At 44.6% G+C, this 23170-nt stretch overlaps 1 protein-coding gene and 1 pseudogene across 1 annotated transcript; one reads left to right on the top strand and one right to left on the bottom strand.

Moving 5' to 3' along the window:
- Positions 1–3117: 3117 nt before the first annotated feature.
- On the top strand, positions 3118–6095 carry LOC120441344 (annotated as a pseudogene).
- A 5705-nt stretch (positions 6096–11800) lies between these two features.
- Positions 11801–23111, bottom strand: LOC120441296 (kielin/chordin-like protein). The gene is made up of 15 exons (XM_039615750.1): positions 23078–23111; positions 22896–22970; positions 22345–22408; positions 16150–16160; positions 15923–16024; positions 15720–15795; positions 15056–15138; positions 14877–14970; positions 14714–14793; positions 14545–14630; positions 14352–14442; positions 14096–14195; positions 13922–14007; positions 13610–13751; positions 11801–12162 (listed from the first exon to the last, which is right to left on the bottom strand). Exons 3-14 carry the CDS (start codon positions 22385–22387, stop codon positions 13659–13661), a joined length of 945 nt encoding a protein of 314 aa, XP_039471684.1. The 5' UTR covers positions 22388–22408; positions 22896–22970; positions 23078–23111; the 3' UTR covers positions 11801–12162; positions 13610–13658.
- Between the last annotated feature and the right edge of the window lie 59 nt (positions 23112–23170).

The raw sequence follows: 23170 nt of genomic DNA, 5'->3' as shown, positions 1-23170 counted from the left end.
GATTTCACCCTTAAATTGTTTCATTTTATTTTTTTCCCCTTGGCTTGTTTGGTATCATTCTTTTTCAACTCAACTGAATTTAGTTGTTTTTTTCACTGACATACTGTTATAGTACTACTATTACTATTAATAGTACTATTACTGATCTGAAATCACACGAAGAACTTAAAATCCTAGTAGTATTTTTACTGTAAAAAAAAAAAAGACAGGCATATTGAGTACACTTGAAGTACAAATATAAATTATACATTTTGTAAACACATACAACTATTTATCTAAAAATGCAGCCAATACACCCGCCATTTTTTCATTTTCTACAACCATTTAAAAATATTACTAAAACTAAAATGAGAGAACAATCAGGTGTCACAATAAGATGCCCCACAAATGATGTGTGCCAGTAAAAAAACAAAAAACAAAAACAAAAAACCACAAAATGTTTGTCCACTAAAAGACAGAGGAGAACAGCACAGGGATAAACCTGCAGGCCTGACAGCAGGAGGCATATCACTCCGCTGGTTTTCTACTTAGTGACAGTGTTTACATTGCAAATGTGCCTTAGTGACATTCATTAGTGCCCTCACTGACACACAAAACAAAACGACTACACAACAGAACAGCTGCACAAGACAACACAACACACTAAGTATACACTCCACACTAAACGTCACAAATCTCCCACATCTAAAAATTCTCTTGCTCTCTCTCTCTATCTCACTCGCTCGCTCTGTCTCGCTGCCGTTACTGTCACTCCCAAAACTTTTCCCTCTTCCTAAATGTGGGAGCACGAGGTGGAAATAAAGTAAATGCGCTTCACAGTTTACAAGACAACGCCACTCTGGGAATTTCACCCAGAGAATACTGGAGGTAACACTAATCACCAAGAAGGCAGTTAGGTTCCCTTTCAGTCGATTCACTCGGTACAACACATAAGTATGGGATATCATGCCCTCGCTGAAGAAACCTTTATTCACGCCTTTAAGGCAGATGATGTGTGATGACACGCGCACGGCCCCGCCTGCACATATAGCCGCTGTCATCACAGTCATCCCTCAGTTCTTACGTTCTTCACCTCGCTGAGAACACCTCTGCTGAGTTGGGCTAGCTAGCTGCTGCTAGTTAGCTCCGTTGTCTGCCGACTTGAACTTAGCTTAACTGCCCCTGTTGGTGTTAGCCTCCACCGCCCAGTTGGTGTGTAGGCTGCCCGGAGCGCTAATTTCAAGTTTTTCCTGTGCAGCGTTTTTTTGCTTTGCGCTTTGGAATGTACTCCAAACCGAAGCGAGCAAAGCAGAAATCTTCTGTTCGCCCCTGTCCTCAGGGATGTGGTTTCTGTTTGCACGACAGCGACCAGCACGATGCCTGCCCTGTCTGCCTGGGGATCGCCCACGCTAGGAGAGCATTGACGGAGCCCGAAGCCTGTGCGCTTTTGTCGCCAGCTCCGACGCCGACCCTGGAAAGACGGGTTACGCTTTGTGGAAAAAGTGCTGGGGCGCCGGCTGTCGCACGGCATGACCCTCTCCTTTCCGAGTCTGGAGCCCCGGCTTCGGGCTGACCACATGGAATATGTTGACGGGTTAGCCGATGACGAGCCGGAACCATGCAGGAGCGCTGCCGGGCTTCAGCCTGGGTTGAAGCCTGCCAGCGCTCCCCATGCAGGAAGACAATGACGTGCTGGACATCGGCCTGGACATCCATGGTTTGTCGGAGGATGAGCAGGAGAGCTCATTGTCGGCCCAATGTGCCGCCGCTGCTGCGCCAGTCGGCCACGATGACACCTCTCTTTTTTCCTTTTTGCCGCTGCTGCTGAGAAGCTGCAGGTGGACTGGCCTCTCCTCCACCAGCTCAGAAGCCGTCGCGGTTCGCGGGTTTTTTCCTCCCACCGGAGCCCGCAACGGCCAAAAACTGCCTCCACATGTTCCCAGACTTTCTCTGCGAGCTAACAGCATCATGGGACAAACCTCTGTCTACCCGTCACTGTGCCCGGCTATGGACAGTACATGGAGTTGGATCGGCGCCGAGGGGCTGGCTTTGCTAACCCACCCCTATGGAGCCGTCTCTGGCTGCTTATCTGGCCCGTCCCCATAACCATGGTGTCGGCGGCCCCGCAACTCTGCCGTCCAAGCACTGCAGATTCTCTGCTTCGCAGCTGGAGAAGATTTATCGGGCTCTGGCCGGCACTGCTCGCGCCATGAGCTCCGGCCACCATGCTCCAGACGCACCAGGCAATGTGCCTGGTGGAGCTCGGATCGCTGGTTCCTGATGACAGCCCGCTGGCACCTCTTCTTAACGAGGTCAGAGTCGCCACAGATTACATCCTCCGTGCGTCTCGCTGTGCAGCGCTCTCCTGGGCAGAGGGATGGCTTCGACAGTAGTGGCGCAGAGGCACCTGTGGCTGACCCTCTCTGACATCCCGGATAGGGACAGAGCTGTATATCTGGACGCACCAGTGTCTGCGGCTGGGTTATTCGGACATTCACTTGAAGCCATTCAGGCTAGATTCGATCTGAGGAGGAAGCAGACGGAAGCTCTGCACGACATCATCCCCAGACGCCAGCCCAAGCCCAAGCCCGCAGCTAGCTCTCACAGGCCCGCCGCCCTCTGCCGACTGGCAAGAGACCGCGCCCACTGCTGAAGTAGGTGTGCCGCCAGCAAGAGCACATCCTCCGGCCCGAGCTCCACGCCAGTCGGCCTGGAGCAGAGGCCCACCCTCGGCCCCCGGCGGGACCCGACGCCCAGGAGGAAGAAGCCTCAGCCTCCTAGCTGTGGTTTCGAGTGGAGAAGGGGTCCAGCAGCAGGGAGACGCTGCTTTTACCCCTTTGTTGCCACCCAAGAGGTGCCGCTTAAGTTCTGTTCAGGTTGTCAGCCCCAGAAGGCGCTGCACTTTCCTAACACAGTCTCCCAAGCACAAAACCCCTGCACACAAAATGCCTCAGGTAACTCCCTGTTCAGGTGTGTTAAATGTTCAGGTGACCACATCAAGTGTTCCGCTGTTTTCATTGTTGTGCCCCAGAAAAGGTGCCTCCAACAAAATGTATGAATGTACATGTTCCCATGTTACAATCAATAAAGAGTGTTGTTTATTCTCAAACAATCACAAATGCTCAGCTTGCGGGCAGAATGAGCCAGGTCAGGCAGGTGATGCAGTCCCCTGCAGACACACTGGGGGGCAACAACGCCCCGCCGACGGTGCTGCAGGTCAGCTGGCTGGCTGCTCACTTCCCTCAGTGGTGCGCTTGCGCCCCCTCTCCGTGGGTGCTGCGAACCGTTGCCATGGGTTACCGGTTGCAGTTCCGGGTCAAGCCGCCTCGTTTCCAAAGAGTTGTAAACATGACTGTCAAAACCGAGGCGGCCATGATACTCAGGGAGGAAATAAAGGCGCTATTGCAGAAAAGAGCAATACGAGTGGTCCCCGCTTCGGAGACAGACAAAGGTTGGTACAGCCGTTATTTTGTTGTTCCGAAAAAAGGGGGAGGGCTTCGTCCCATCCTCGACCTGCGAGTCTTGAACACGTATCTACGAACGTACAGGTTCAAGATGCTAACACTCAGACAGCTCTTGAATGCAGTCGGCCCGGGAGATTGGTTTGCAACAATCGATCTAACAAATGCTTATTTTCATGTGGCTATACACCCGAAACACAGGTAGTTTCTGAGGTTTGCATTCGAGGGCGTACCCTACGAATACCTTGTGCTGCCGTTCGGGCTGTCGCTCGCTCCTCGCACCTTTACAAATGTGCCGAGGCAGCGCTAGCACCCCTCAGAGAGAGAGGCATCCGCATCTTAGCCTACCTAGACGACTGGGCTCTCGTAGCTTGCTCCAGAGAGCAGGCGGAGACACAGCTGTCGCTGGTTCTGTCACACATTCAGACACTGGGGTTCTCTGTGAACTTTCAAAAGAGCTCGCTCATCCCGAGTCAGCAGATTTCTTTCCTCGGGTTGGAAATATGCTCGCTTTCCAGCCGCGCACGTTTGTCGGAGCACAGAGTGGCCGCGTTTCATCGCTGCCTCGCTCAGTTTCAGCTGGGACGCAGACTGCATTTCCAGACGATATTACGCTTGTTGGGCATGATGGCATCTATGATCGCCGTAGTGCCCCTTGGACTGTTAAAAATGAGAGCGTTTCAACGCTGGACTCTCTCTCACCATTTGTGTGCATCGCGTCACCTCCGGAGGAGGCTGCCGGTAACCGCGTCTTGCATGCTAGCTCTCCGTCCTTGGAGGGAGCCCAGGCTGCTGCATCAGGGCTCTCGGATTGGGAGGGTGTTGTTTATGCAAGGTGGTGTCCACAGATGCTTCCCTAAGAGGGTGGGGGCGCTGTGCGAGGGTGCATCAGTGAGAGGATCTGGTCCGCAGCTCAGCGCCAGCTGCACATCAACCACTTAGAGCTGTTAGCAGTGTTCTTAGCTCTAAAGCATTTCCGTCCAGTCCTGGAGGGCCAGCATGTCTTAGTCAGGACGGACAATTCAACAGTGGTGTCTTACATAAACAGGCAGGGAGGAACACGCCTCTTCCCTGTTGAAGCTGTCTCGCTCTCTGCTGTTATGGTGCAGTGTTCATTTTCTGTCTCTGAGAGCCACCCATGTCCCGGGCCACCTGAACCTGGGGCGGACCTTCTCTACAGGGGGGTCCTCTGGTGAGAGAATGGAGGTTACACCCTTTAATAGTGGCTCAGATTTGGGATCTATTTGGCAAGGCGCAAATAGATCTTTTTGCTTCCAGGGTACACACTCACTGCCCCTGTTCTTCTCCATAATCGACCACGATGCACCCTTGGGCTTGGACGCGCTTAGCGCACCAATGGCCAGACGTGCTCCTGTATGCATTTCCCCAGTGGAAATGATATCTCCAGTTCTAGAGAGAGTGCGTCGGCATTCCCTCTCTCTGATTCTAGTGGCCCCTTGGTGGCCCACAAGGTCGTGGTATGCAGAGATAATCAGCCTGCTAGCAGCGAGTCCTTGGCAGCTTCCTCTCCGCAGGGATCTCCTCTCTCAGGCGGGAGGAGAAGTGTTTCATCCGCGCCCAGATCTGTGGCGCCTTCATGCTTACCTGCTGAGAGGCTAAACTTGATTGCTAAGGGTTTGCCACCCAGTGTGATAGCGACAATCCAGAGCGCTAGGGCCTCATCTACTAGAGGCTTGTACGCTTACAAATGGCGAGCCTTCGAGCAATGGTGCCAGGACCGCCACACTCTCCCATTTCAGTGCTCTATTGTGGATGTTTTGACATTCCTGCAGGAGCTGCTGGATAAGGGCCTTTCATTTTCGACAATTAAGGTTTATTTAGCAGCTATATCTGCTTGTCATATTGGCTTTGACGGGTGACACCAGGTGCACATCCCCCGCCATACGTTTTCTGAAAGGGGTTCGCCGGCTGAGACCCGTGCTTAAGTCCAGTGTCCCTGCTTGGGACTTGTCTTTGGTGCTGGAGGCCCTTTGTAGCCCCCCGCTTGAACCCATCGAGTCTGTGGATATGAAATTTCTTTCATATAAGACTCAGATACTTCTCGCTTTGGCTTGACAAAGCGAGTGGGTGACCTTCATGCGCTGTCCGTGCATCCCGCCTGCACACAGTTTTCTCCTGATGGCCACAAGGTCGTATTGCGTCCAAATGCTGCCTATTTTCCCAAGGTCATGCCTGCATCTTATAGCTCAATGGAGTTTGAGTTGCTGAGCTTTTTGCTACCCTCCTTTTGCATCTGAGGAGCAGAGGAGGATGCATTCTCTTTGTCCAGTGCGTGTGCTACGCACTCCACATTGAGCGCACTCAGAATGTGCGTTTATGTGACCAGCTGTTTGTCTGCTTCGCCAATCCAAATAGAGGTAGATCTCTGTCCAAACAGAGGCTGTCCCACTGGATTATAGACGCTATCTCACTGGCTTACGGCTCCAGAGGTCTTGCTTTGCCCCACGGGTGAGAGCTCATTCCACCAGGGGATGGCAACCTCATGGGCTCTTTTTAAAGGGGTGCCTGTAGCTGATATTTGTCGCGGCAGCTAGTTGGGCATCACCGCACACTTTTGCAGCAGTTTTATCGGTTGGACGTTACAGCCCTTCGGTGGCTCATACCGTCCTTTCTGCTGGGTCTACCACTCACTAAGGATGTGGTGGCCCGATTCGACCGGGTGGCTGCTCTGCAGGGCGTGTATATATGTCCCATACTTATGTGTTGTACCGAGTGAATCGACTGAAAGGGAACGAATAGTTATGTCTATAACTTCTGTTCCCTGAAGGAGAGGAACGAGGTACAACACAAGGTGGCCCCACTGAGCAGTTTGGCTCGGTGAAGAGCGGCTATCGAACTGAGGGATGACTGTGATAACAGCGTCTATATGTGCAGGCGGGGCCGTGTGCGTGTCATCACACGTCATCTGCCTTAAAGGCATGAATAAAGGTTTCTTCAGCCAGGACACGCGAGGGCGTGATATCCCATACTTATGTGTTGTATGGCCCCCTAATGCGCCAGGCTGAAAGTGGGTTAAACCAAGGAATAACATTCATCCTGCCACATAAACAACCAAATCCCACAAGTTGAATTTTTTTTAAATTGGTTGACATGGTACATTTTTCCACCGACAGGAAAGAGGTGGCTTTTTTCCCTTTCTTTACTGTTTTCGCGCTTTCGTTAGAAAACGCTTAAAACACACACACACAAAAACGTGTATTTAGTAAAAAGCATGGCTTATATATATTATCATAACTTTGGATTTACTGGCCTGTAATTAAAATTTAAAAACTTTGAAGTCCGAACTTTGAATGTGGGCTGAAACAGAGACTCAGCGTGGCTGCAGCTTGTTGCTATGTCAGCTTACATCAGTCATGTGATTTGGAGGTGCAGCGTGTTCGTGGACCACAGAGGGTTAATAACACTCACCTTGCTTCCATTTCCAGAGTGTAACATCCAACCACCTGTGTAAAATCCGAAATTCCCATGGTGTTGTTCAAAATGTGCTCTGGCACAATCATAAGCACCGCTTGCTACTGAAAACAAGAAAAAACCCGGTCTGCGCTATGGGCTGAACCATTTGTTAATGGTGGAGGGGGGGAACACTATCCAATATATTCAGTTTTAGCATTTATATTCACAGCTGACTGTAACTACGTTCAAACTGTTAATGCTATCTAATTTTAATAAACAACACTGTCATATGCAAAACTGAGGTGGCACTTGGGGTGGCAAGGGATCACTTTAGGGTGGCACTTGCCACCCCATGCCACCCTTCTAGATCCGCCCCTGTTCCCCACTAGAGGTGCTAGGATGGTAGCAAGGTGTTTCGAAATGTTGTAAGTGGCTGAGTTTATTCAATTCAATTCAATTCAATTTTATTGATATAGCGCCAAATCACAACAGCAGTCGCCTCAAGGCGCTTTATATTGTACAGTAGATACAGAGAAAAACCCAACAATCATATGACCCCCTATGAGCAAGCACTGTGGCTGCTGCGACCGGTTGGGGTTAGAGATGGAAAACAGGATGAAAGACAAGCCCTAACTATATGCTTTACCAAAAAGGAAAGTTTTAAGCCTAATCTTAAAGAGATAGTGTCTGTCTCCCGAATCCAAGCTGGAAGCTGGTTCCACAGAAGAGGGGCCTGAAAACTGAAGGCTCTCCCTCCCATTCTACTTTTAAATACTCTAGGAACAACAAGTAAGCCTGCAGTGCGAGAGCGAAGTGCTCTAATGGGATGATATGGTACTACAAGGTCCTTAAGATAAGATGGGGCCTGATTACTTAAGACCTTGTATGTGAGGAGCAGGATTTTGAATTCAATTCTGATTTAACAGGAAGCCAATGAAGGGAAACCAATACTCTTTCTAGTCCCTGTCAGTACTCTTACTGAAGGCTTTTCAGGGAGTTTTTAGGACATCCTGATAATAATGAATTACAGTAGTCCAGCCTGGAAGTAATAATATGCTACTGACAATGGGTCTGAGTGGAACACCTTCTTTGTGGATCTTAGGAAGTCCATAAATGCAGGGTATGGCATCCCCTGGGTAAGGTGGTGATATGTGAGGCGGTCAATGATTTTGTCCTTTTCAAGGTCTTGAAGGCAAGCTATAACTTTCTTTTTTGTAGCTGCTTGTGGGGTCTTGCTTTAAGGCTTTGTAGGTATTGTTGTCACTGAGGAGAATAGTGATCTTTGTGTGGTAATCCGTAGTGTTTAGGACCACGGTGCACCTTCCCTTCAGCTGGTAATATAGTAATGTTGTGGTCTTTACTCAGGGAAGCGACGGCCTTCTTTTCTTGTATTGTGAGGTTAGACGGAGGGACTTTGGCACTAGAGAGGGTGGCTGAGACTTTCATGCTGATTTGCTCTGCTTCTGTCTGTGATAATTTCTCCACTTTACCATCGCGTTCTCATCCTTTCTCCTATAAAAATAAAAGTATGTCCACATGCTCTACACTGTGCAACTATTTTCCTTCTCTGACCCCTGACCCACGAATCAGCTGATTGTAGCGAGAGTACAAGAATCAACAAGCGGGATCGATAGTCAGGCAGACTAACAATTCCAAGGAATTGGACTGCTGGAAACCTGCTCTTGATTCCCATCCCTACATGCAGCAATGTCGCTGCACCGAGTAGTTACAGTTGGAGTGTGGAATGTGTTTCCTATGACTCTGGACTGAGCCAACACAACAAACACAACACATGACTGATATATAATTGCATTCCTCATCAACTCAATCCTCCCATAAGCAGCCTAAAAGATAGATCACTGTAAATAAATAGGCAATTAATAACCATATCAAATATAGTATACAGGGAGTGCAGAATTATTAGGCAAATGAGTATTTTGTCCACATCATCCTCTTCATGCATGTTGTCTTACTCCAAGCTGTATAGGCTCGAAAGCCTACTACCAATTAAGCATATTAGGTGATGTGCATCTCTGTAATGAGAAGGGTGTGGTCTAATGACATCAACACCCTATATCAGGTGTGCATAATTATTAGGCAACTTCCTTTCCTTTGGCAAAATGGGTCAAAAGAAGGACTTGACAGGCTCAGAAAAGTCAAAAATAGTGAGATATCTTGCAGAGGGATGCAGCAGTCTTAAAATTGCAAAGCTTCTGAAGCGTGATCATCGAACAATCAAGCGTTTCATTCAAAATAGTCAACAGGCTCGCAAGAAGCGTGTGGAAAAACCAAGGCGCAAAATAACTGCCCATGAACTGAGAAAAGTCAAGCGTGCAGCTGCCGAGATGCCACTTGCCACCAGTTTGGCCATATTTCAGAGCTGCAACATCACTGAGTGCCCAAAAGCACAAGGTGTGCAATACTCAGAGACATGGCCAAGGTAAGAAAGGCTGAAAGACGACCACCACTGAACAAGACACACAAGCTGAAACGTCAAGACTGGGCCAAGAAATATCTCAAGACTGATTTTTCTAAGGTTTTATGGACTGATGAAATGAGCCAGATGGATGGGCCCATGGCTGGATTGGTAAAGGGCAGAGAGCTCCAGTCCGACTCAGACGCCAGCAAGGTGGAGGTGGAGTACTGGTTTGGGCTGGTATTATCAAAGATGAGCTTGTGGGGCCTTTTCGGGTTGAGGATGGAGTCAAGCTCAACTTCCAGTCCTACTGCCAGTTTCTGGAAGACACCTTCTTCAAGCAGTGGTACAGGAAGAAGTCTGCATCCTTCAAGAAAAACATGATTTTCATGCAGGACAATGCTCCATCACACGCGGCCCAAGTACTCCACAGCGTGGCTGGCAAGAAAGGGTATAAAAGAAGAAAAACTAATGACATGGCCTCCTTGTTCACCTGATCTGAACCCCATTGAGAACCTGTGGTCCATCATCAAATGTGGGATTTACAAGGAGGGAAAACAGTACACCTCTCTGAACAGTGTCTGGGAGGCTGTGGTTGCTGCTGCACGCAATGTTGATGGTGAACAGATCAAAACACTGACAGAATCCATGGATGGCAGGCTTTTGAGTGTCCTTGCAAAGAAAGGTGGCTATATTGGTCGCTGATTTGTTTTTGTTTTGTTTTGAATGTCAGAAATGTATATTTGTGAATGTGGAGATGTTATATTGGTTTCACTGGTAAAAATAAATAATTGAAATGGGTATATATTTGTTTTTGTTAAGTTGCCTAATAATTATGCACAGTAATAGTCACCTGCACACACAGATATCCCCTAAAATAGCTAAAACTAAAACTACTTCCAAAAACATTCAGCTTTGATATTAATGAGTTTTTTGGGTTCATTGAGAACATGGTTGTTGTTCAATAATAAAATTATTCCTCAAAAATACAACTTGCCTAATAATTCTGCACTCCCTGTAGAGTTTTGTTTTTAAGTAAGGACATTTCAACTTATACCTTCATACACCTGGTCATGGCAGAAAGTACAAGTTAAGAGGAGTAAAATTAAAAACCCCCAATAGAATACAATAAGATAAAAAAAAAAAGAATAACATACTATATACAACAGAAGTGCTATACAAATAAAATAAAATACTTTGTTATATAGGGAAGATTGCACTTGGTACTATTGCACATCAGCACCAAGGTACCTGTAGCTATCTACAGCCTCAATGTCCATGCCTTGGATGTTTAGTGGCTACAGTGGAGGATGTTTGTGCCTGTGGAAGTCAACCACCAGCTCCGTGGTTTTTCTAGTGTTGATCTGGAAGTAGAGAGAACAGTGAAAGAAGGGGCAGCGCTTTTGCCTACAGTGACCTGTCCTATTCATGCACATGATCAACAGCTTTACAACAGTCTCCCTGGATCACATTAGAGTTGTAGCAGGTCAGTGGTAGACACAGAAAATTTGCATTCTATAATAAACACAGATTAAAATAAAAATCTGCTTCAAGAAGGCAAAAGGTAATTGAAATTGTTGAAAATACTTCTGATGTTCTAGGTATGTCTACAAATATAAATGTGTGTGGACTTGTTACATAAAAAAAACACACGTGGAGTGGCTGTTTGAGGTGGTGTGTGTTTAGTTAAATATTGCGATGGACAAGTCATGTTGCATATAGATTCTGGTGAAAGTGAGCTCTGGGGTGTTGTTGGGACACATTGCTTGTGTAAAAAAAACTGGAAATGACTCTGTCCATGTGATCGGATTTGGACCAGCCTGGAGTTTCTGGAGATGCTGTATATTTCCATCTCCGTCTCCACCTGCATGGATGTGATTGATGGTGTTTCAAGTGTTGCACCCTCAGAGAGACATGTCTCCATTCTCCTTTTGGCAACTTCATTTTTCTCAGTTCAGGTTTGGAGTTTACGTTGCGGCATAGGATACCATCAACAGCTGATACTCTCTCATCTCACACACTGTTTTTCTCTTTTTCTTTAGCGTTTACTGATGACATCACGAGCCAGTCTGAACTCTTTACTCTCTGTCAGTATAAATGACTTTCATGAGATGATGAAATATGTTTTATGGATACTTATGTTATCATACTACTTCTGGTCCAAGGTTCTGGCAACCTGACTGGAATCTGGTGGTTTTTGAGTAGTAGGAAGTAACACAGTCAGTCTTTTTCTTTCTTCAAAAATCTCTCTGATTACCTTTAGTGAACTGAAATAGTCTTTCTATGTACAGTCTATGTCAACTGTACTTGGACTGTGGCTAAGTTATAGTTACAAACAATGAAGCAGATGGTGGCATTATCTTACGGTTTTGACTTCTTCGTTAGCTGGCAGGTACCCTGTATCTCTAATAAAACTGATTACTTTTAGCCTCAAAATATCGAATAGGTAATACCAAAAACTGGGCTTCAAGGCCTGATTTACTTTTTGTTTGTAGCTCAAAGTTACAAAAACCACCACATGTGATGCAAATTCAGTTGTATGATGGTTTATTGACAAACACAAACTCAAAAAAGCATAGACAAGCAGTAAAGCCTGGCCGTTGTTGTAGTAAGCATGCAGACTCAAACACTCAGGATCATAAAATTGCAGAATTTTACACTTTGATGTCCTGTGGCAGAGATTCAGAAATGAGCCAGATGCAGCACTCTGATTCCCATTCACCCTCAAAACATGGGGGAATCTTTTAGTCTCTCTGCTGGGCATCCCCCTGTGGTTTCTTGTCAGGATTTGCCACATAGCCTCATGCTGATCCAGAGCTGTTAGGCTATTATTTAAAAAAAAAAAAAAAAAAAAAGAATACTGGCACCAACCTCGGTCTTCCTAAAACATCCCTGGGAAAAACAAGAAAAAAAGACATGATTAAAAATAAAGACGTGAATCCTGGAAAAAAAAAACCAAAACCTCCAAGTCCAGGGTCTCTGTAGGTTGGCTAAAACAGAGGATCCAAAAATTACAATTCTGTCTACAGCCCAAATTCACGCTGCTCAATTTGCACCAACCTTTGTCTTCACCATACAGGAAACAAACGTAATTCATTAAAAATAAAACAAAACATATTTGAACAATTTAAAAGAGTAAACTAGGGATGCAACGATACCAATTTTTTCAAACCGATCCGATACCGATACTTGGATCTGAGCACTTGCCGATACCGAGTACAAAAACCGATACTTCTACCACACACAAGTTAAACTTAACCAGTAGTAAAGAAACGACCCCAGACAACTCTTTAACACAAACGAAACGTTTACTGAACGTGAGGGCAGAGACAAATACTGTACAACACATCCCTTTTTAAACTCAAATGATATTCCAATTCCTTAACCAAATGAAATACACTGTATAAATGAAATAATTCCTTTCAAATTATATTAAACAACCCAACTTATGTTATCACCTTTTGGTAAGTGACTCACTAATATACACTCCAAAACACGTTATATAAATCCACTAAACATACAATATTCACACATGGGCCCCACACACACTCACATTCACACTTGTTGCAGGCCTGTTTGCTGCTCACGCCGGACGATGGAGAAAATCCTCTTCTCCCCAGTAAGAGCACAAAAGTCTGACTTACAGTTCCGTTGCTCGGTAGGTCGCCGTTCACCAGTCCCACACTAAATCCACTCCCTGCGGACCGATGCTGTCTCTGCTACAGCGCGTTAGCCAGTCACTGTCCAGCTCTCCGACAGTCCTGCCTCCTTGGCGCAACCAAGCAGTCCGGGCTAGCTTTTAGCCTCGGCGGTCATGGCTGGAAACACAGTTTTCCACGGTGGTGCGACCGTTGAAACAAAAAGTCACTTCACCCACACTCTGTTGCGAAGCTCTCACACGATTAGCTTTCTAGTCACACACTCTTTTGTGCTAGTTAACCTCAGTAAAACTAGCCGAGTCTCTCACTTTGGTTCAGCTAACCTCGTGCATCTCTCCATGCCGTTCTCTTCTGTGAACTGTGAACACCTTATGTGGCGTTCAAGGTCCATGGGAATTATGAGTATCTACTCCCAAATTCCCATCCGCCTACATTAGTATCGGTTCATGGTATCGGTTGACTTTTACGAGTACGAGTACGCACACATTTTACAGTATCGGCCCCGATACCCGATACCAGTATCGGGATCGGTGCATCCCTAGAGTAAACCAAAATTTTGGACATTTTTGGAAAGGTGTGGGTAACGGAAGGAGAGGGGTCTTTGGGGATGTCTTCATATTCCACCTCATCCAATATACATGCTACAATAGCAAGAGAAGGTTTTCATACAGGGCACTCACTTGTAAGCAGCACATGCACTGTAAATGTGTGTGTGAGTCAGAAATTTCTTTAGCAGCTTGGACAACAAAGATGTGGATGATTAATCGGGTTGGAGCAGTGGACAGGAGGGCACTTCTTCTCATGGCAAGTTATATTCCCACCCTAAAACAGAGAAGCACCAAAAGAACTGTCAATGATATTAACAGGCATGAAAAGTGTGAAGTCAAACTGTCCTATAATCCAGAAAAGAAAAAAGCACAAAAAAAGCAGAAATGTGTCTCCTGATGTGGATTTTTTTTGCACTAGATACAAAACATTGTATATACACCTGCCTTACACCTGCAGTGCAGGCAGGGTCCACTCTCAGGAATCCTGAACATTTCCCCATTAGCATACACCCTCTGTTCATACTCACAGTCTGGAAGAACAAACACAAATAGCTGATTGGTCGTTTTTGTTAAAGTTGAAATTTGTGAGTAAACTAGATGCATATTTTTGACACTGACCATTGCATGTGGCACAACACTCTCCTCTGTGCCTAGCTGAATGAGTACAGTGTGATGTAGGACATGATCCAGACATGTTTATACAGAACACTTCACCTGCCTAAGAGACAGAGACAGAAAAATATTGAATGTATATGTCCAATTCTCCACTTAGTTGTCACAAATATCACAGCTAATCTGAAAGACAAATACATTTAGACCTGTTTTTCAGTCACATGAACATCATGTAACCATAACTTTATCAGATTAAACTCACAGAGCAGTAGCATTGGAGGCAGGGGTCTCTCTTTGAGGTGAACCTTTCTCCATTTCCATACACTTTGGACTCATATTCACACTGCTCGCATCTACAGGTTTATGTAAACATTGATTAAATACATTTTAAAAGAACTAAAAACTCTCCAGGCTTAAAATATGATATGAATGATCACAGCAGGCAGACTTTTTACCGTGGACAACACTCCCCAGCATGATGCACTGGATTGTGACAAGACGGAGCAGGGCAGCGAACGTATGAACACACCATATTTCCATTCTTTGAGAGAAAGAACAAACAAAATGATCCTTAATTCACTTACACATATCAAAATCAAATCTAATGTTAACTTATAGGCACACCTTGCATCTACACTCTTGACAAGGGTCTCCAACAGGGATCACAGCTCCATTAGGGACTTCATGTCCATTCACATCACAGCCTACAAGACACACAAATAGACACATTGTGTCTCTACAGTCTAACACATATATAAATCTTCTTACACAAAGCAATTAAGCCCACCTTCACAGACTGGACAGCAGGTATTTGGAGGAGGAGCAGCAGGGTTTCTACAGGGAGTATAACACTGCTCCCTCTCACAGCGAACATAACCGTCCTGTGATGAAGAGTGAACAGCATTATTAGAGATGAAGGTGAGTAACCAGATGAAAACCTGAACAGGTAGTTGCTGTCAAACCCACCAAACAGTGGCAGATATCACAAGGACTCTCCACCGACCTCCAAGAGTCTCCATGGTTATAACTTACACCAGATTGGGTGCAACCTGTAAACACACATCACATTATTGTACTAGTCCTGTGCTTCTGGGTATGAAGATATTAAAAGATTTGTGCAAAATCGTACAGCTAAGAAAGCAAATCAATTTTATTTGTACATCAAAATGTGTTTTTATCCACCCCAAACCTTTCTGCAAGAAAGATGCTCAGTGCAGAGTTAGTTTCTAACAACCCCAAACCAACAAGAAGGTCCTTTTTTTATATATATTTGTTGAGTCCTGTCAAGTTTTGTGACTTAAAGTAAAAAGGAGAAAGCAAAGTTATGTCAGGATAAGTATAAAAATGATCAGAATATATAATGTATATAACATACACAAGGTTGGTGTAATAGAAAAGTATGGAAGGGGTAGTGTGAGATAGAGGGAGATGATCTGTGGTCATCCCTAAAGCAAGCAGCTGAAGAACAAGCGATACAATAAATAGTCCAGACAGAGTTACCACAGAGTTTGGAGAAAATTAATTATTATCTTAAGTGCTCAAATAAAACATGTTTAATGTTTTTTTGTTTTGTTTTGTTTTCTTAAGCTTCTCTCAGATGTATTGGTTAGTACAGTTTTTTTGTCCTTACTTCTAGTTTGCTCATTGCAGTTTCCAGGTAAATTCTCCTCTTTGCAGTCTTGAGGAGGGCACTCCCCCTTGCCCGTCTATTCAAATTCAGAGAAAAAAACAATTAGAGAAAGAGTAAACAGAAAAACAGGACCAGAAGACTTCCTTTAAGCTCATTAAATATTATTGATGGTTGTTTATTGTGCCTGAACATCAAACACTCACATCACATGTATGTGTGGGACAGCCAAGCGCATTCTCTGCACAGTCCTGAGTAGGACACAGCTGGGGAGGGCACGGCCGGGAAGGGCACTCTCTATTGTCCTTCTATTCAAACCAAGAGATACAAAAATGACAGAAATAATGAACTGAAAAACAGGACAAGAAGACTTATTTACATTCATTACCCATTTGTGTCTGCTGTTTATTGTGGCTGAAGATCAAATACTCACATCACATGTATCTTTAGAATCAGGGGGACACGTGACCAGGACAATCCCATGGAGAGGAAACAAAATCATTAGTCCACATCATCTGTGAAAACTTCAGTAAGTCTGTTTGCATATATCATTTGCTGGATGCAATGCTGACACACACACACACTTTATAGACTAACGATAACCAGAAGTGTCTTCCACATACTAAGTCGCACAAGCCTGTTAACAATGTATGATATTTACTGTGGAATAAAGAGTGAAGAAATCTGGACAGGGTGTCATTTTTTCTGGGAGATTCTTTACCAAACAGATCAACAAGTTATTAAACAGCAAAGTCATCTCAGCATTTAGTTGTTTTAATGACTCCAAAAGACTCAAAACAATGTCTTCCAGAGTCATTTTGGTGAGGGCAGTACTCTGAATACACAAGGAGTTAGTCATGCTGCCTACTCTGCCAAAAGGCATTTCCATCATCAAGCCAAGCACGTGGGACCCGTAGGAGGCACTATTTAAACAGGAGATGAGCCGTAAACATGCAGTCAGTTCACAAGGTTTAATGCCAATACACACATACACATATACACATCACAGTAGCATCTAAAACAAACAAGAAAAAAAGAACTTCTTTAATAAATAAAGGAAACTATAATAATAATAAAAAATATATAGTATGGCACTACGGTACGTAAAGTCATGATAAGCGCTGCGGGGAATATATTGAAAACACAATGTGTAACACATATAGCGTATAGTGATGTACATGTCAACCGAAGGGCAAAAATATATGCAAGACAATCTCAATGCCAACCACTGCTCACACAGTGCCTTCACTGTGTGAAATGACAAGAAATGGTTGAAACATCCATCCATGGATCTTCTTCTTCTTATCCGGGGCTGAGTCGTGGGGGCAGCAGCCTAAGTAGTTGCCAGGGAAGTTAACCCCTCAACCTTGGCCAGGAACAAGGGGTAAAAAAAAATTTTTTATTATTATTTTTTCTTTTAAATATAAGGCTCAATATACTGGACTGATATTTTAAAAATAAAAATTATGAGCGATTGCTGTGTGCGCTCATTTAAAGCTTTGGTGAAGAAGGCAGATCTACAGTGAGCTTTAAAGTATGCGGCATGAATGCTGATTGGCCTGGAGCAGACCAGGAGAAGGTGATTGGACTAGACCAGTGATGCCAGTGTGGGAAAGCAGGAGTGATAAAGCTTAGATTTAGCCAGCAGCACCTGGGAGTGGACAGATGTGAGACCATAGATCTTCCTTATTGAACTTACGCATAAGTTTTATACACTACCAGTCAAAAGTTTGGACACACCTTGTCATTTAATGTTTTTTCTTTATTTTGACTATGTTCTACATTGTAGATACATACTGAAGACATCAAATATATGAAGCAAGATGTATAGACATATGCCTCGCCTCTGTCAGTGCGCCCCAGGGCGGATGTGGCTACAATGTAGCTTGTATCACCAGTGTGTGAATGTTTGTGTGAATGGGTGGATGACTGAATGTGTAAAGCGCTTTGGGGTCCTGAGGGACTAGTAAAGTGCTATACAAATACAGGGCATTTACCATTTACCATATGCAGCTAAGAAAAAAAAAGTTTTTTTAGATTCCTCAGAGTAGCCACCCTTTGCTTTGTTGACAGCGCTGCAAACCCTTGGCCTTCTCTAAATGAGCTTCATGATGTAGTCACCTGAAATGGTTTTTACTTCACAGGTGTGCCATGTCAGGGTTCATTTATGGAAATTCTTGCCTTCTTAATGGGGTTGGGACCATCAGTTGTGTTGTGCAGAAGTCAGGTTGGTACACAGCTGACATCCCTATTTGACAACTGTTGGAATTCATATTATGGCAAGAACCAATCAGTTAAGAGAAATGACAGTCCATCATTACTTTAATGAACTACTTTAGGTAATCTCTTTTTGGTAATCTCCGTCTTTCACAGACTGGAATATGTTCACCAACACAGACCTGGACCAGTACGCCTCATCTGTACTGGATTACATCTCGAAACCACAGACAGTGTCACCACCCAGAAACGGATCACCATGTACCCCAACCAGAAGCCTTGGATGAACCGGGATGTTCGTCTCTCCTGAAGGCCCGCAACACCGCCCTTAGGTCAGGAGATGCACACGCCACAGTACAGCCAGGGCTAATCTAAAGAAGGGCATCAAAAAGCCAAACACCATTACAAAAGAAGGTAGAAGAACACTTCTCCAACTCCAACCCCCAACGCATGTGGCAAGGACTCCAGACCATTACAGACTACAGGACCACCAAACCCTCCCCACATCCTCTGATGCCTCTTTCCTCAACGAGCTCAACAACTTTTATGCTCGCTTTTGAGCGAGGGAACCCCACAACCACAACCATAACAGACATGACGCCAGACCACCAACCTCTGACTCTCTCCCCACCGATGTAGGAGCGGTGCTGAGCAGGATCAATGTCCACAAGGCTGCAGGTCCTGATGGTATCCCAGGCGTGTTCTCAGAGCGTGTTCTGAGGAGCTTGCAGGAGTGCTCACAGACATATTCAATCTGTCCTTGGCCCACGCTGTGGTACCGACCTGCTTCAAATCCACCTCCATCGTCCTGATACCCAAAAACTCCAACCCATCTAGCCTCAATGACTACCGCCCAGTAGCACTCACCCCCATCATCACTAAGTGCTTAGAGCAGCTGGTCTTAGCACACTTCAAATCCTGTCTCCCCCACCCTGGACCCCCACCAATTTGCATACCACCAGAACAGGAGCACAGAGGATGCAGTCTCCATCGCACTGCACTCTGTCCTCTCACACCTGGACAACAACAACACCTACGCCAGAATGCTGTTTATAGACTTCAGTTCAGCATTCAATACAATCCACCCTCACAACTCATCAGGAAACTGACAGACCTGGGCATCAGTTCCCTCATCTGCAAATGGTTACTGGACTTCCTGACCAACCGCCCCAACATGTCCGACTGGATAACCGCTACTCATCAACAATCACAATGAACACCGGTGTACCACAAGGCTGTGTGATGAGCCCTTTCCTCTACTCCTCTTCACCCACGACTGCAGACCTGCCGATGGTTCTAACACCATCATTAAGTTTGCAGATGACACCACGGTGATTGGCCTCATCAGCGACAACGATGAGGCCGCCTACAGGGAGGAGGTGCATCGTCTGGCTGAGTGGTGCGACACAAACAACCTGCTGCTTAACACTGAGAAGACTATGGAGCTCATCGTGGACTACAGGAGGAATGCTGACCCACATCCACCCATCCACATTAAGGGGACGGCTGTGGAGCGTGTGAGCAGCTTCAAGTTCCTGGGAGTCCACATCTCCGAGGATCTCTTCTGGACGACCAACTGCTCCAAGCTGGTCAAGAAGGCTCACCAGCGCCTCTTCTTCTTGAGGACTCTGAGGAAGAACCACCTGTTCTCAGACATCCTGGTGAACTTCTATCGCTGCACCATCGAGAGCATCCTGACCAACTGTATAACAGTCTGGTACGGAACTGCTCCGCCGGACCGGAAGGCGCAGAGGGTCGTGAAAACTGCCCAGCGCATCGCCGGAGCACCACTTCCTGCCATAAAGGACATCTACAGGAAGCGGTGTCTGAAAAGGGCTGGGAAAATCATCAAAGACCCCAGTCACCCATCACATAGACTCTTCACCCTCCTGCCCTCTGGGAGGCGCTACAGGAGCCTCCGACTAAGACCACCAGGTACCGGAACAGCTTCTTCCCCACAGCTGTCAGACTCCTGAACTCTGCCTCCTGACATCTGACCCACGTTAAACTCATGGACTGAACATACACACACCCACAACCACTAGCACTTTACCACTACTGTACAGTTCTGTGTAAATAATCATTCTGTACATACGATAATTTTTAATCCTACAACTGTTTATAACTTACATAGTTCACATTTCTGTATAACTGTATATCTCAGATTTCTGTATAGTTTTTATTTCATATTTATATCCTGTCATAGCCTGTACATAGCTTGTACTCACTACAGCCTGTACATACTTATAGTTATAGGATATTCATAACATACTTCACACTGTGTACATTATAACATACCATAATAGACCCATTTCTGTAATATACTTACATATCTATATTATTGCTAATATATATTGTAATATATCTATATCACGGCTAAAGCACTTTCTGGATGGATGCAAACTGCATTTCGTTGCCCTGTACCTGTGACATGTGCAATGACAATAAAGTTGAATTCTATTCTATTCTATTCTTTCACTTTAGAACTAAAGGTCAGTCAGTCGGGAAAATAGCTAAAACTTTGAATCTGTCCCCAAATGCAGCCGCAAAAACCGTCAAGCACTATGACAAAACTGGCTTACATGAGGACCGCCCCAGGAAAGGAAAACCAAGAGTTACCTCTGCTGCTGAGGATAAATTCACTGAGTCAACAGCCTCAGAAATCGCAAGTTAACAGCATCACAGATTAGACCCCAGATGAATGCCACACAGAGTTCCAGTAGCAGACACATCTCTACATCAACTGTTAAGAGGAGACTGTGTGAATCAAAATCAGAATACTTTATAAATCCCTAAGGAAATTATGTGGGTTACAATTGCTCCAAGACAGTAACAATAACCGGCTAAACAATTTAAACAATACAATGTTTATCTATGTTAATCTATGTTACAGATTTTACAAATTTAAGTAAAAGCATTAATATATAGACATCACTCAATTATAAATATCAAGAACTAACAGAGGTGATTATAAATAAATCGAATATTACAGAGTAGAAAAGAGCGTGTGCAAAAAGGATGTAACTATTGCAGTGTTTACTGTGTATTAGATGGAGGACTTGTATAGAGAGATGGCCACAAGCAGGATTAATTTCCTGTGTTGTTCAGTGGTGCTTTTTGGTAATCTCAGTCTTTCACTGAATGAGCTCCTGTGACTAGCCAGCACATCATGGAGTGGGTGGTATTATCCAGCATTGTTTTATCTTAGACAACATCCGCCTCTCAGACACCACCTTAAGGGAGTCCAGCTCCATCCTCACAACATTACTGGGCTTGCAGATCAGTTTATTTAGTCTGTTGGCATCTGCGACCCTCAACCTGCTGCCCCAGCATGGAACAGCATAGAGGATAGCACTGGCCACAACAAACTCATCGAAAATCCTGAACATTGTACGACAGATGTTGAAGGACCTCAGATGCCTCAGAAAATGGAGACGACTTCACACCTTTATGGTCGAATAGCTGCTAAGAAACCACTACTAAGGAAAAGAAACAAGCAGAAGAGATCTGTTTGTACCAAGAAATGCAAGGAATGGGCATTAGACCAGTGGAAATCTGTGCTTTGGTTAGATGAGTCCAAATTTGAGATCTTTGGTTCCCTCTGCCGTGTGCCGTGTCTTTGTGAGACACAGAAAAGGTGAATAACTGGTCTCTACATGCACGGTTTCTACTGTGAAGCATCAAGGACGAGGTGTGATGATGTGGGGGTGCTTTGCTGGCGACACTGTTGGGGAATTATTCAAAACTGAAGGCACAATGAAATCAGCATGGCTACCACAGCAACCAGTAGCAACATGCCATCCCATCCAGTTTGCGTTTAGTTGTACCATTTTTTAATTTTTTTTTAAATTTTTTTTAATCTTTCAACAGGACAATGACCTCAAACATACCTCCAGGCTGTCTGAGGGCTATTTGACCAAGAAGGAGAGTGATGGAGTGGTCTGCCAGATGACCTGGAGTCCACTGTCGCCTAACTTAAAACCAGTCGAGATGGTTTGGGATGAGATGGATGGCAGAGCAAAGTGAAAAGGGCCAACAAGCATTCAGCATCTCTGGGAACTCCTTCAATACTGTTGGAAAATCATTTCAGCTGACTACTTCATGAAGCTCATCAGGGGAATGCCAAGAGTGTGCAAAGCAATAATCAAAGCAAATTGTGGCAAAATTTTTAAGAATCTAAAATGTATAACTTGTTTTGAGCTATTTCACACTTTTTTGTTTGCTAAATAATTCCATATATGTTCATTCATAGTTTTGATGCCTTCAGTGAGAAACTACAATGTAAATAATCATGAAAACAAAGAAAAACCATTAAATGAGAAGATGTGCCCAAGCATTTGACTGTTGAATGAAATGAAAAGAAACACAGATAGTGATATATGATAGCTCTCACAGAAAGAACATGAGTCACCTTCTTTGCATTGCTCCTTCAAACATGATTTTAGGAAGTACATCTCTCTCTTTAGTTTTTCATTCTGTTATAAAACAAACAAACAAAAAATATATGTCCAAATATGTCCTGCAATGTTTCATCCATTTTTCATGAAAACTCATTGTGGAAAATTATGAAGTGAAATCCTAAAAGGTTGATTCTGTTCATCTGGACGTAGCATTTTCAGTGGCAGAAACGCTTCATCAATCATCCATGTGACTTCTTCAGTCTCAGCTGACTCCAGGTTTCTCCAACCTTATAAACAGTACCTTTGCACAATGACTGAAACTAGCACCACTGACTAACAATGGGCTCTAGATGTCAGTTTCTTGATCATTTATATGTAAACTGTCATAATCAAAACCACTTATCAATGTCCATGATTACCATTCACAGAGAGTTGAGGAATGGCTGCAATCACAGCATTGTAAGATCCTCAATTCAGAGGTGTTCTTTCGGGAGATCAACTCTGGAATTTCCGTACCTGGATGATTGAACATGCATCAAGAAATATGAAGTGGAATATTTACCTCAACACTGACCAAGTGCAGCCTATGATCCAGCTTTCTTGATTTATCCTCCAGATTTTGCAGCCTGTCATTTCTCTATAGTTTGTCATTGGGGCAAAAAAGTAAAAATAACAGTAAATGAATAAAAATTTAAAATCCCAGTATGTTATGTCATGTTTAATTATGCCAATTTTGGCTCGCACAGTGGTTACGTTTATCCTATTCTCCAGCAATGACAGTTTTCAGTCTGTGATAAAAAAAAGAAAAAAATCCAAGCATGTAATTTCATGTTTCAT

The sequence above is a fragment of the Oreochromis aureus genome, linkage group 7 (genome assembly GCF_013358895.1).
Source record: "Oreochromis aureus strain Israel breed Guangdong linkage group 7, ZZ_aureus, whole genome shotgun sequence".
NCBI lineage: Eukaryota > Metazoa > Chordata > Actinopteri > Cichliformes > Cichlidae > Oreochromis > Oreochromis aureus.
Note: the sequence above shows the minus strand (reverse complement) of the source record. Positions and strands in the feature narration are given on the sequence as shown.

Excerpts from the sequence above, each read along its gene's own strand:
- LOC120441296 (XM_039615750.1), bottom strand. The coding sequence starts at position 22,387 with ATGTACTTCCTAAAATCATGTTTGAAGGAGCAATGCAAAGAAG. Across the intron at positions 14,971-15,055 it reads GTGATATCTGCCACTGTTTG|GACGGTTATGTTCGCTGTGA; the intron begins GTGGGTTTGACA and ends TCTTCATCACAG. Across the intron at positions 14,443-14,544 it reads GCTGGGGAGTGTTGTCCACG|ATGCGAGCAGTGTGAATATG; the intron begins GTAAAAAGTCTG and ends ATAAACCTGTAG.